This window comes from Corella eumyota, chromosome 6 (assembly GCF_963082875.1).
Source record: "Corella eumyota chromosome 6, kaCorEumy4.1, whole genome shotgun sequence".
In the NCBI taxonomy this organism is placed as follows: domain Eukaryota; kingdom Metazoa; phylum Chordata; class Ascidiacea; order Phlebobranchia; family Corellidae; genus Corella; species Corella eumyota.
The window spans coordinates 7086625-7099680 of record NC_137495.1 but is presented as its reverse complement, the minus strand read 5'-3'; the positions used below and the strand labels follow the sequence as shown (position 1 = coordinate 7099680).

Below are 13056 nucleotides of genomic sequence, written 5' to 3'. Positions count from 1 at the left end.
GATCAAAAGTTATTTTGAATCAAAATTCGGATAACTAAGAATTATAAAAATAATACTGACAATATCAATATGTTTCGAAATCTAAGATTTTGAACTATAATTACAGATTGTAGATATGAACAAGGCTAGGTTACGAAAATTTTAAAAGTTTTGTTTGCATGGCGACCAAATTATTACAAAACAATAGTTAAGTGAATAAAACAGCGCCATAAATAGGTTACGAAATGTTTGGTCTATTTAACTAGTGAATGATTTATTTAAGTTGCAAATTTTGAATATATTGTTGTACTTTTGCTTCGTATTTGAACAATATAATAGTGTCATCACAAGCACAACTAACACACAATAACAAAATAATACGATAAGCTAACATCAGCCAATACTAAAACAATGGTCATCATGCTTTAGTTGCTAAAACATAAACAATATGGTCATTTAAAATGTTGTCGAACATATTCACTGCTAATTTACAGACTTTTTAGGTTATGCTTTTAATATTAAAGTAACAGTAAAACATTAAACCTGTAACAAATTGGAACCCGCCAGCTCGGGTTGGGTACCGGGACCTCTTTTATTCCTTTCGGTCTCCCCCGCCCCTAGTCCAAACACTCAAACCTGCATCTGGAAAGCTCCAGGAAGCCAGAACTCCCAGAGGACCCAGAGCTCCCATTCAAGGATGCAGCGCGGGCCAGGAAAGGTTTCTTTTGCAACGTCATGATATCCTGTGACGTCATGTCTGGTATAGTGTCGTGCTGTTCTACAGGCTGTAGAACGGGTAAGTCTGCACACAAGTCAAAGTGAGCCATCTTAATGCTCGAAGTAGGAGGCCCAGTGTTGATTTTCTTTTTGTACGAAAGCATTATTTATTGTTACGTCAGATTGTTATCTACGCACAAATAGCTCTTCTAAATAACTAACCACGTGTTTTTCTTAACTTTATACCAATGGTTTAAAAAAGCAATATTGCATTTAAATATTTACCAACTGTAAAGTATATCCACTACATATAACTTAATCAAAAGTTTTGCTAAATTGGCCGAAAATGAAAAAAAAGTATTTTGGCATTTTTTTGCAAAAAAGGCACTTACAGTTTACTATAAGCCATTTTAACGTTTCAAACCTATTTTTAACAATTAAAAAATTACGTTTTTATTAAAAAATAAAATTTGAAAAAAAAAGGGTCGACTGAAAATGAGGGAATGGAAATTGAAGGAACGGAAAATGAAGGAACGGAAAATGAAGGAACCGGAAAATGAAGGAACGGAAAATGAAGGAACCGGAAAATGAAGGAACCGAAAATGAAGGAACCGGAAAATGAAGGAACGGAAAATGAAGGAAACGGAAAATGAAGGAACCGGAAAATGAAGGAAAGCAAAAAAGGAGAGGGCGGAATCTTAAATACTAAAACGCGGAAATACCGTTGACTGTTTATTTAGGATTACTGTCATTTATTCGAGAACTGACAAGCGATAATAAGTTAATTTTTATTATCCCAGCAATAGCATACCCTAACTCTCTTCTATAAAATGCCCGTTTATTTCTAAAATAATATTGACTTAAATACAAATAAACAGTCAACGGAATTTCCGCGTTTTATTTTTTAAGATTCCGCCTCTCCTTTTTTCACTTTCCTTCAATTTCCGTTCCTTCATTTTCCGGTTCCTTCATTTTCCGTTCCTTCATTTTCCAGTTCCTTCATTTTCCGTTCCTTCATTTTCCGGTTCCTTCATTTTCCGTTCCTTCATATTCCGGTTCCTTCATTTTCCGTTCCTTCATTTTCCGGTTCCTTTATTTTCCGTTCCTTCAATTTCCGTTCCTTCATTTTCCATTCCCTCAAATTCCGCGTCCCCAAAAAAAACGAAACTCGTGCACCATCTTGCAGGAACAAAATAATTAAAAAAAAAAAGAAATTATAAAATTAAAAAAAAAGGATTTTTGGGCATTTTGGGGCAAAAAAATTTCTTTTAATCTAATTTTAGTCAATTAAACGTCTTTAAAATCAAGTTTTTGTCGAATTTCTGCAACTTACTTTTTTCCCTTAAAACAGCGATTTTTGGCATTTTCTACAAGGGTATTATAACCTTGGTGTTTTTTCTAAATTTGGCCAAAAATGAAAAAAAATTATTTTAGTATTTTTTTGCAAAAAAGGCATTAACAGTTTACTATAAGCCATTCTAACGTTTTTAACCTGTTTTTAACAATTGAAAAATCACGTTTTTATCAAAAAATAAAATTTGAAAAAAAGCGACTCTCGTGCACCATCTTGCAGTAAAAAAATGATTATAAAATTAAAAAAAATAATTATAAAATTAAAAAAAAGGAAATTTTGAGGCAAAAAAGTTTCTTTTAGTCTAATTTTATTTAAAAAAAATGTCCTTAAAATCAAGTTTTTGTCAAATTTCGGCGACTTACTTTTTCTCCCTCCAAAACAGTGATTTTTTGGCATTTTCTACAAGGGTATATAGCCTTGGTGTTTTTGCTAAATTTGGCCGAAAATAAAAAAAAAATTTGGGCATTTTTTGCAAAAAAGGCTTTTACAGTCTACTATAAGCCATTCTAAGGTTTTAAACCTGTTTTTAACAATCTAAAAATCACGTTTTTATAAAAAAAAAATTAAAAAAAAAACGATTCTTGTGCACCATCTTGCAGTAAAAATTTTTTTTTAAAAAACATTCTTTTTAATCTTATATTTTTTTCTAGAAATTAATTTTCATTGGATGTAGTTTTATATTATTATGACTTCTATTATTAATACTTGTATAAAAATTAAGTTTTGCATTCATGTTCATTCGTACATTTGATAAAAAATTTTAATATTTTAATGTCTTTATAGTATTAATACTTGTATAAAAATTAAGTTTTGCTTTCATATTTATGTGTACATTTGATAAAAAAATTTGGGTATTTCAATGTGTTTTGAATGGATTTATATGTATTTATACTTTTCTACCACTCTTTAGAAAATACAAATATATTGATAGATTTTATTTAGCATATTTAAGTCACACAACATCAGGTTTATTTCTTTCATGCATTAAATCAGCCATAACCAGATAATAGTAATACCATTTACAAAATTTATAAGCACTAAAATTGCACATGCAGTTAAAAGCAGTATGTTATAATATACATTTACAGTTGTGTGAAAAAATTTGCTTGTATAAAGTTAAAAGATAACAGACAGTTTGCTTAAGAACAGAAAATTTTGACAAGAAAATGATTGCTATAGGTTTAACTTTGTTAGTTCCTCCATTTAATGTCCTGAAAAAAACAAAAGCAAAAGTTAGGTTTTTGCGGTTATAACATTGTTTTAGGACATGTTTAAAAAGTTATTAAAGACGGTGTGTTTTAAACCAAAACATAATTTTCAACTAAATACTATTTATATTTCTTGTATCTTGATAACACTTCTTTAAATCAATATAACACTTTTCTAAGTCAAGCTCTATCTTGATAACACTTTTTCTAAATCAAAAACCCTTTTTTTGCTTTGCATTAAAATAAATATATATACTTTCATATACCCAGTTGTAGTCTAAATTACCTAACTCTGCCATCTTACTACTTTTATCTCTGTTTTGTCTGCCCATATCTTCTTCTTTACCATTCCTTAATATATTAAGGTACACTATCAACTCTATATAGGCCTAATATAGTTTAGACAAAATTTTTTTAAAGTAATTAAAAAATTGGACTACTAAAAGTCTATTAACAGGTAAACTAACCATGACAAATTACACAGATACAAAAACATGCTTACCGAAGATCTGGTTTTCGCGAGAAGATATTGTCTCATGTGCTGGTTTTCTGGTGGAATTTGGTCAAGATAATTTGTTAACTGTCTTCTATCTTTTAAATATGTCATTGCCTGCAATAAAAATAAATTGAAAAAGCGGCAATATTTTAGGATAATTAATTTTACAACCTAAACATAGAGTAACGTTAGTTTCCCCGACCCAGTCTCAAATTGTTTTTGGCAGTTTGAGACATTATAAAATTTAATTGCCATATAGTTAAGCTGCTGAGGAAGTATTGGCTCAGCAAGATTTAATACCGTTTATATCAACTTACTTAAGTGAAGTATGAAATATATTCATATGTTAACATATAGTAAACCTGATACTAGGCCAGTTTATGGAAGTTACCTAGTCTTAAGCGGGCAATCATATATCAGAAATAAATTACTTTTCAACATATAATAACTTACGTCAATTGCAACTTGGTAGCACTTTAATTTGACCGCCATCTCGCATCGCTTTTCTGGATTTTCAATTTCGGCACAATACTTTGCTAAAGTCTAAAAAAAAATTATATAAGTAATTATTTTTTTAAATATTTTGTTATTTTGAAAAATTTTTTCAAGAAAGTTTATAGTAGGTGATACTTACATCTACAGGGGCGAGATTTTTGCTAAAAACGTCACAGACTTTTTCGAAGCCAATGCTGGCCTGCAACCGAGAAGATCTGAACATTGTGCGCGGTGTCGTTAGTAGTTCCTCGATTTTTCTCCATCTAAAAACATAGCAAATAATAACAAAAAATACAGAAAAATCTGGCAGAAAAAAAAGTGACAGAAAAATATAACCTCTACTAACACCTTATATGTATAATAACATAGAGATTATCAAGTTTGTCTAAAAAATATCTAAAAATAAGTCTACTAAAATGTAATCAAAATAACAAAACTTACTTTCTCATTCTGCAAAGTGCGGCAAGAGCGATAAACAAAAATTGTTTTTCGCTGATTTTGTGGTCTTTTCTAATTGAGCTCGGGCTGCTTAACAAACCCTGGTAGGTAAACAAAAAAATGTAAATAAATTTGCAAGTCTAAAAAATTGGATATTTAATAAATAAAATTATTTTTTTTAGGATTCCCAGCTTTCACTTAGGCAACGGGGGTTTGATTCCCGGTGTAGGAACATCATTACCGGCAAAGTGGTGTAGTAGTCAGAACACTTGGTTTCACTACATAAGGTCCTGAATTTGATCCCAACTGCTCTTAGGCGCATCAAACAGTGTATATAAACTTTTGCTAAGCCAACACCTGATCAGCAGCCTATAATTATCAGGAAATTATAAATCTATAATATCCCAAATTGCCAAAGTCAACTCGAAACTGGGTCAGGGTAACTGATGTTACTCTATGTTTGGGTTGTGAAGTCAACCTTTCCATATACGGGATATAATAATTTATATAAAAAAGTAATTTTACAATTACCTCTGCTTCTCCCCAATGATAGTAACAGCAATAATACAGCATTGTTATAACGCTCTTATGTATGACCGATTCCTTTCTCGGGTGGGATTTGAACACCGGGTGGCCGTTCTTTTCCGCAGCTCGATCGCCATCCTCCACCACTGACTGGCGCTGCATCATTATAATTTGCTCCTCAATGCAGCTGGTGTCCATCGACAAGCGAGGGTCGGAGTCAAAGTAGTATCTAAAAATTTAATAAACAATTGTATAAAATTTTTATTTTTTTATTTTTATTTATCCTCGATGTGGGGAGGTCTACTTCATGACCTAAACATAGAGTAACATCAGTTACCCCGACCCAGTCTCAAGTTGCCTTTGGCAGATTTGAATATTAAAGATTATATTTGCTTGATAATTAAGCTGCTGATTAAGAGTTGACTCAGCAGAAGTTTATACAGTTTGTAGCACCCTACTCAAAGAAGCAACAGCAAGAGAGCAGTGGGGATCAAACCCAGGACCTCATGTGAAGTAAAGTGCTCTGACCACTATACCATAATGCCAATTTTTAACAAAAGTTATTCAAAATAAAATTCAAACAACAAATTAGCAGTTATTTTTGTTGCAACATGACATTGTATAAATTTAAACATTGATAATTAAATTAGGTATCGACATAAACAATAGACTTCACATAAAATAATAAACATGTCATATCATTGTCATCTATTTATTTATATTGAGGAGTGTTTAACATTTAAATTAAGGTGGGTTCTAAAATACGACATATTCCTAATGCATTTGTTTATAACTATTTAAGGTGTTCTTTGTCACTTGCTTTATATATTTAAAAAAAATAAATACTTGTAGTGCCTTATTTTTATTAAGCCTTAGATAGGAATACATTACTACCAACTGCAAAAACATTTAATCAAATAGACACCTTTTTGATAATGTGACATTTTTTATTAACTCTCTGTTACGCCAAACCTTCTATTAAAAATGCCCTTTAATTAATAAAAAATTGACCCGACCAGACACATTGTAAAAAATATTACCCTCCGTAATAGCAATCCCAAGCAAAAAACATGTATATAACTATATAACATACTTGATACAGTCCTTTAAACTGTTAGCTCTAATTTCGGGCGTAGTTGTGGAGGTCGAAGTCAAAGCCTGTCTGTATTTTAACATGGCCGCCTCTTCCGTACGACCCAGAGCACTTAGAGTTTCATGTAACTCGTCAATTTCACCGGCAGATTTCAGGTAAGCGCAGTAGTGGTCGACAGCCATGGCTCGTTTCATTAACTCCTTACTAAATAGGTCTAAAAAGTAGTTAAGATATTAAAAAATTTGATATTAAAATTTTAAATATAAAATACCCTATGCTACATCATAAAAAAATTTGACAAAATTTTAAATATAAAATACCCTATGCTACATCATAAAAAAATTTGACTATACAAATATTAAAGAAGAATAAATAGAATAAGATAAAAAACACAGGTTTAAAAAACAACCAATGATATGAATAGGTCTGAAAAGCTGTTAAAATGAAATATTAAAAAGCTTGATAATGAAATTTAAAAAATAAAAATAGACTAAGCTGCCGAATAAAAGATTGGATTTAACATATCTTTAAAATTGAAATAGATTGAGAAACAATAGGTATAAAAAGCGGTCAATTTAAGATATTTAAAAATTTGATTGTGAAATTTAAAAAAAATATATGCATAGCTGCCTTATAAAAAAATTTAACTATACATATATAATAAAAAATTAAATAGAATTACAAAAACATAGATATAAATAGTGGCCCAAGTTAGGATATAAATAGATCCAAAAAGTCGTTAAAACAGTACATTAATGACTTGTTAGTAAAATTAAAAAACAGGTCTCTAAGCCTAAAATAAATTTGATTAAACATAAAAAAAAATTATTTTTAATGTTAGACTAAATTAATAACAATTGACAGATTTCAAGTGCATATAAAACAGTACATCTATAACTTACCTCTTTTTAAAGTATCTCTCATAAACAGCGTGACAGCCAAAATTGCATTACCGTCATGTCTTCTGATAGCATCATCTAGTAAGGCTGCTTTGTCTTCTTTGGATTTGTATAATTCTAAAACATAAGGCTCACCCACCTAAAAATAAATTTTATAAATTTTTTTTACTGGTATCAAAATTGTAAAATAGCTAAATAATTAAAAATCAGTTACTTAAGAGCAGTTATTTTAATAATTATACTAGAGCCCTAATGTCGAGATTGTAATTGCCATAATACGGTCCCAACCCCTAACGAAAATTTGCTGGCATTTACCTAAGCTCTACAAACAGAATTTTTTTTTTATTTGGAAGGCCTATAAATTAGACATACATAGTATATATAACTGTTCCATAAGGCTTTATTATATATCCTAGATTTCAAGTTAAAATCAATAAAATAGCAATGCTGGCCAATTACTGTCTTATTTTAAAGTTAAGATAACTAAAAAAATATACAAAAACGAACTGATTTACCATAATTCTCTTTAAAGTTTCGCCTCTAGATGGGGCTGCTGCACGATCACGCTTTGCTTGAGTGAGCTGCCGCTTTAAAGTAAGAATCTCGGTCTCAAGTTTAATTAAATCTGTGGCGGTCGGAGCAGTTTTGCGTTCCGAGGCCTTTACAACTAGAATAAAATGGTGATATTCAATCTTTAATATTAAATCTTTAATACGCATCAACATCCTACAAGGAAATAAATGACAATTCTATGTTATTATACATTTTACAATGTTACTATGTCATTCAATTAAGTTATCATTTTTTTGGCTAATTATGGTTCGAAATCTTAGATTTCGAAACATATTGTTATTGTCATTATATTTATTATTATTATTATTATTATTATTGTTTTTATTCTTATTTGACCGAATTTTGAAAGACGATAACTTTTGTTCTTTAAAAGTAAAAGTTCTAAATTTTTAGTATGTTTGTTATTTGAAGTTAGTGTTAATATTATGTATAATTATTTAGGCTTATTCGATGTTACCATACCTTCTGCAATTGTTGGATCGGGGCCTGAATTTCCTCGATTTTGATGGTGGTTTGGAAGGGTTGAGGGTGATGGTGGAAACTGGGCCTTTCTATTGTAAGCCCTTGCCGATTGGGACCTTGGGTTGGAATTGTAAGTGGGGGTCGAAGTGGCTTGCCGGGGTTTAACTAATTGTGGTTGGTTCTGGGTTGAGGTTGTAGTTTGAGCTCTAGTTAAATTTTAAAAAAATAAAATAAAAAAATTAGTTCAATTTATTACACAATTATTAAAAAATTGCTACTTTAATTAATACTAAATTTTTGTCAATTTTTTAACAATAAAATTAATACAATTTTGCAAGAAAATCACATATAAAGTAAACAATATGGTACTGCCTTTCTATTACTATATCACGCTAGTTACTAAAGTACTAGCAATTAATAAAAACTAGTGCATTTTAATACAAAATTACATTTACACATTTAAAAAAAATATGCATTTAAAAATAATGCAATTTTTTTTTAAAAAACATTTTATTCATAATTTTTTTCTGCTTTAAGCTTGCTTAAAACTAAGAATGGAGATCATCATTATTCTAACCTTGTAACTATAGGAGTAGCAGTGCTTCCATCCCAACTAATTTGTTCAATGCTATCTTGATCTTCATCATCGTCAAAATTGAAAGCTGTTAAGTTTGAGGTGTTCCAGTAACTATCCGTGTCAGTTGCTACAGGAGGTGGCTGAATTAAAAAAAAGAATTTGAGCATTTTTTAGGCAAGAGAATATATATTAAAGCATTTAGTAAGTGAGAAAAAAATGCAAAAATAAGAATTTACGAAAAGTAAAAAATGGAATACATGTGTATTGTTGCTTGAAAAAATTAGCAAATTTAGAATGACAATGTATATATTTAATTTTGCTATTAAGACCCAAGATCATATTATCACATTTAAGATGTAAGAAATATCTAGTTTTTAAAACCTTATATTAGACTTGAAATTTGAAATGTTAGTTTAAAACAATTCTACTTACAGCTTTTCGTGCAGATGCCATTCTTTTTCTTCTCTATCATTAATAAAAATTAATAGCTGTATAAATAAAAAACTGCTTACTTGCTTAAAATAAATTTAATAATTGGTCATAACATGAGAACCTAATGAGAAAACTGTAATTAAAGAAAGAATAGTTAAGTTAAATGAATGCACCATCATACAATAATATACTACAATGCATATACAATAAATTTTTTTAATTATCCATTTCAAAAAAAGTAAGGTAGAAGATCATTTTCAATAAAATAAAAAGTCTATAGTAATCAATACATATTGATGGCATAAGTTATAATTTAAATGCAAAAAAAACTGCAGTCTTCAATAAGCAATTTCACAATTTTTTTTTCTTAATTGACAATAAGGAAACATCAGTAAATAAATATTGAAAAACATGGCATAATATTATAAAAAACAATACAAATTACGATATTTATATATTCTTTTAATGGATTTGTCTAAATTGCAACTATTTAGTTTAATAGCAAAATAAATATTAAACGGGGGGGTATTCGCGAGCCCCAAAAATACTCGACCCCACCCTTATAGAGGTGCTTCCCGCTTCGATAGCATGGGTAAAGTCAGCTGACATACCCATACTTAACTCTAAGTTTTGTTTGGATATATTAAGTTCAGAGCACACCATTGTCTTACATTTTTGCAAACATGTAAAATCTGGGTTTGGGCTTTTAGTGTAATCGTGTCCTAAAGAGCCGATAGTCATTAAGCCGGCAAATTTTAAATTTGGACAGTTTTTATAAATATGAGTTGCGATTTGTACACACTCTTCGGGTTTTGCGCCGCTCTTGCTGTCCTCTCCACTGGTATTTACTTGGACAAGAATGCGAAGTGGTTCTGCCTTATTCCATCTGGAGTTTATGGCGTCAGCACCGACGACGGAATTTAAAGTTTGGATCATGTATAAGTTTGGTAAACGCATTAGTGATGCCGCCATTTTCTTTTGAAAGGCACCGACGTAATGCCACTTTATGTCAGGACACAAATCAGCCATGTCAGGATTATTGGCCTTCATGTTTAGTTCTTTTACGTAGTTTTCACCAAAATGGCGCTGTCCAGCATCGTATGCTTGCTTTATTGCGACTAGTGGCTTTGTTTTGCTTATAGCAACCAAATAAGGCTCCCGAGAACATTTTGTCACTGCTTCAGTTCTTTTATTTGTGGCTTCAACCATTTTTGACCGAATAACTGAAAGATTTTTTGCAACATCTTCTACAGCTTCTGCCATAATTTTATATCTCATTTCCTATTTACAAGGTAGCATCCTAAAATTAATCATATACAACATCAAGTTAAACCCTTTTTGTTTTTGTAGTAACATAAAAACTCACCACAATACTGTTTTTTTTTTAAATAAAAATCACAAATTTTTAAATTAATTTTTCATATGATAGTATTATGTGTAATGACACTTCCTATTTAGCTGATAACATTATACCAATTTTAAAAGAGATATTGCATAAAACAGACAGTCAGTTATTATATTACAATATCCCAAGAATATAGATTACAAAAGGAAACGTAAAGTATTTCAAAACAATTTAGTTTTTTCTATTTCCTTGCTTTTAAAATAGAGTTCTGGACTATTTTATACAGTTAAAATTTTAGAGATGCCAATCACTTATTTTTTACACACAGGTTCTACAACGAACTGAAAAATTATGATTGAATTAAAAATCATTCGCAGAAAAAAAATTGAGTATATACACATACAATAACAAAAGCAACACCAATACATGAAAATTCTCTTCAAATAAAGAAAGCAAAACAATGTTGATTAGTTTTTAATCTGAGATTATTAATTTTAACTCACATTAGATTAAGCAATACAAATCAGTAAATATTTTAAAACAAAAATACATTTTACCTACTATAAGTTAATGAAAGTGACAACAGCCTTGTCTAAAATTTTAAATAACATTATACTTTTGGAGAGTTAGTTATTTTAATAAATGCTCGATTGCTTGGGTAACGTTTCCTCCCGTCCTAACAAGCGCTCTTATGTTTTCCTCCTGATTCCAGAATCCCATTTGTTGTAATTGTTCCAATTGGGACTGGAAGCGAGTCTCCGGAGGTTGTTGAGTAGTTGTAGATGCACCGGTTGCTAAGCTTTGCATCATTTGCGCTAAGTTCTGTTGAGGATTTGTTGGGTTTGGAGTGGGGTTAGTTGAAGGGATAGTTGCACCCCCCAGATTCATCCCAGCGCCCCCTGGAAATATACCCGGGGCTTGTTGCTCTAACGTCGCCATGCTCCGCTGAATTTGCATCATTGCTTCCATCGCCTCGGGGTTCGTCATTAACTGTTGCATTTCGGGTCTTTGCATTTGTTCAAGCATGGTAGGAAGCATTGATTGCATCTGGGGGTTGTTGGCGAACATTGGGTTCTGCGAGAGCATCTGCTGAGCAAGTTGGGGGTTGCTTGAGAGGCTCTGCATCATGTTTTGCATGTAGGGCGAGTTCATCATCCCTTGCATCATTGACGGGTTGTTCGTGATTTGTTGCATCAAATTTTGCATTGCTGGGTTGCTGAACATGTTTGAACTTGGGGTGGTTGATGGTTTGCTGTCTGTAGTACCTGTATTAGTAGAAGTCTTATTAGACAAAGGAGCTGTGTTTGTTCTCGAAGCCGGAGTCGATCCTGACTGCCATGGATTAGGCAGAGGAGCCGTGTTTTCAGTGTTTTGTGTCTCAGGATTAGCCTGGTTGCCACCTGCCAATGCCGCGAACGGATTTTGACCAAATTGATCCTGTGCTGCGTTGAGCATCGGCTCTTGTATATCAGTGTACATTCTTCTTAATGCATTATACCCACCAGGTATACTTTCGAGATTACTCATCGCCCTGTCTTGATTTCTCATCATTTCTTGTAACATTGCCGGATTCTGAGCCATTTCCAGGGTTTGCTGCATGAGTCTTGGGTTGTTTAAAATGTGAGTTATTTCCGGATTTCTCTGCATGAGTTCTTGCATTTGCGGGTTGTTGGTGATCATCGTTTGCAGTAAATCGGGGTTGTTCATCATGCTCTGAACCATCGGATTCTGCATCATTTGTTGTATCATCTCGGGATTGTTCATCATCTGTTGCTGCATTTCCTGTAAATTCATGCCGGATCCTAGACCGCCTAAACCCCCTAGACCGCCCATGCCACCCAAGCCTCCAAGATTATACGGATCGCCACCTGCTGGCGGGTTTTGAGTCGTTGGTGGTGGCGTCGCAGTTGCAGGCTTGTTATCGCTAGACGCCGAATTTTGTCCGCTTGTTGAGCTAGCACCGGATTTAATAACTAAGTGAACGGTATGCCCGTTCTTGATTTGGTAGCTTTCCACGGTCGCGTCATCTTTCAAAATCTTCCCCGAAAATATAATGACGAGTTGCGCAACGCTGGCTTTAAATTTTTCAGAAACTTTGATTTTTAAATCTTTTATGGTAGCAGTTGGCGAAATGGTTACTGTCACCTTGTCTTTAGGAGTTTTAATTGTAATCTCGATATTATTACTTTCGTCTGCCATCTTTAAACCTTTGTTATTGATTTTAAATCTTACTATTATAGAAAAAGAAGAAGCTAGAACAATATCTTAAAGCGTGACACAGCTGATTCGAAACGTGAAATCGTAAAAAATGGCTAGACGCCGACATCTCGCGGCAGTGAGACAATCTGTTAATAATTTTACTTTATCCTCTTTTGCAAAACGTTTTTTTTTTTAAAATTCTTTATTTGTGCGCTGTAATAAACACTCTTCTACAAAATAAAACAAAGGAAAATTCCCATTTAA

General features: G+C 31.9%; 3 protein-coding genes across 3 annotated transcripts; all 3 read right to left on the bottom strand.

The window, feature by feature from the left end:
* Positions 1 to 2970: 2970 nt before the first annotated feature.
* On the bottom strand, positions 2971 to 9395 carry LOC145754731 (spermatogenesis-defective protein 39 homolog). Its single transcript, XM_082570837.1, has 12 exons — positions 9249 to 9395; positions 8817 to 8956; positions 8240 to 8445; positions 7720 to 7871; positions 7208 to 7343; positions 6306 to 6519; positions 5219 to 5441; positions 4691 to 4788; positions 4389 to 4512; positions 4208 to 4297; positions 3761 to 3868; positions 2971 to 3261 (listed from the first exon to the last, which is right to left on the bottom strand). The coding sequence occupies exons 1-12, from the start codon at positions 9267 to 9269 to the stop codon at positions 3241 to 3243; spliced, it is 1533 nt and encodes a 510-aa protein (XP_082426963.1). The 5' UTR covers positions 9270 to 9395; the 3' UTR covers positions 2971 to 3240.
* A 110-nt stretch (positions 9396 to 9505) lies between these two features.
* Positions 9506 to 10541, bottom strand: LOC145754732 (pyridoxal phosphate homeostasis protein-like). Its single transcript, XM_082570838.1, has one exon. The coding sequence runs from the start codon at positions 10524 to 10526 to the stop codon at positions 9762 to 9764; it is 765 nt and encodes a 254-aa protein (XP_082426964.1). The 5' UTR covers positions 10527 to 10541; the 3' UTR covers positions 9506 to 9761.
* Positions 10542 to 10548: 7 nt separating this feature from the next.
* Positions 10549 to 12879, bottom strand: LOC145754730 (ubiquilin-1-like). The gene has a single exon (XM_082570835.1). The coding sequence runs from the start codon at positions 12790 to 12792 to the stop codon at positions 11224 to 11226; it is 1569 nt and encodes a 522-aa protein (XP_082426961.1). The 5' UTR covers positions 12793 to 12879; the 3' UTR covers positions 10549 to 11223.
* Positions 12880 to 13056: the final 177 nt, after the last annotated feature.

Excerpts from the sequence above, each read along its gene's own strand:
- LOC145754731 (XM_082570837.1), bottom strand. The coding sequence starts at position 9,269 with ATGGCATCTGCACGAAAAGCT. Across the intron at positions 8,446-8,816 it reads GCTACTCCTATAGTTACAAG|AGCTCAAACTACAACCTCAA; the intron begins GTTAGAATAATG and ends AAATTTAACTAG. Across the intron at positions 7,344-7,719 it reads AAACTTTAAAGAGAATTATG|GTGGGTGAGCCTTATGTTTT; the intron begins GTAAATCAGTTC and ends ATTTATTTTTAG.
- LOC145754732 (XM_082570838.1), bottom strand. The coding sequence starts at position 10,526 with ATGAGATATAAAATTATGGCAGAAGCTGTAGAAGATGTTGCAAAAAAT.
- LOC145754730 (XM_082570835.1), bottom strand. The coding sequence starts at position 12,792 with ATGGCAGACGAAAGTAATAATATCGAGATTACAATTAAAACTCCTAAA.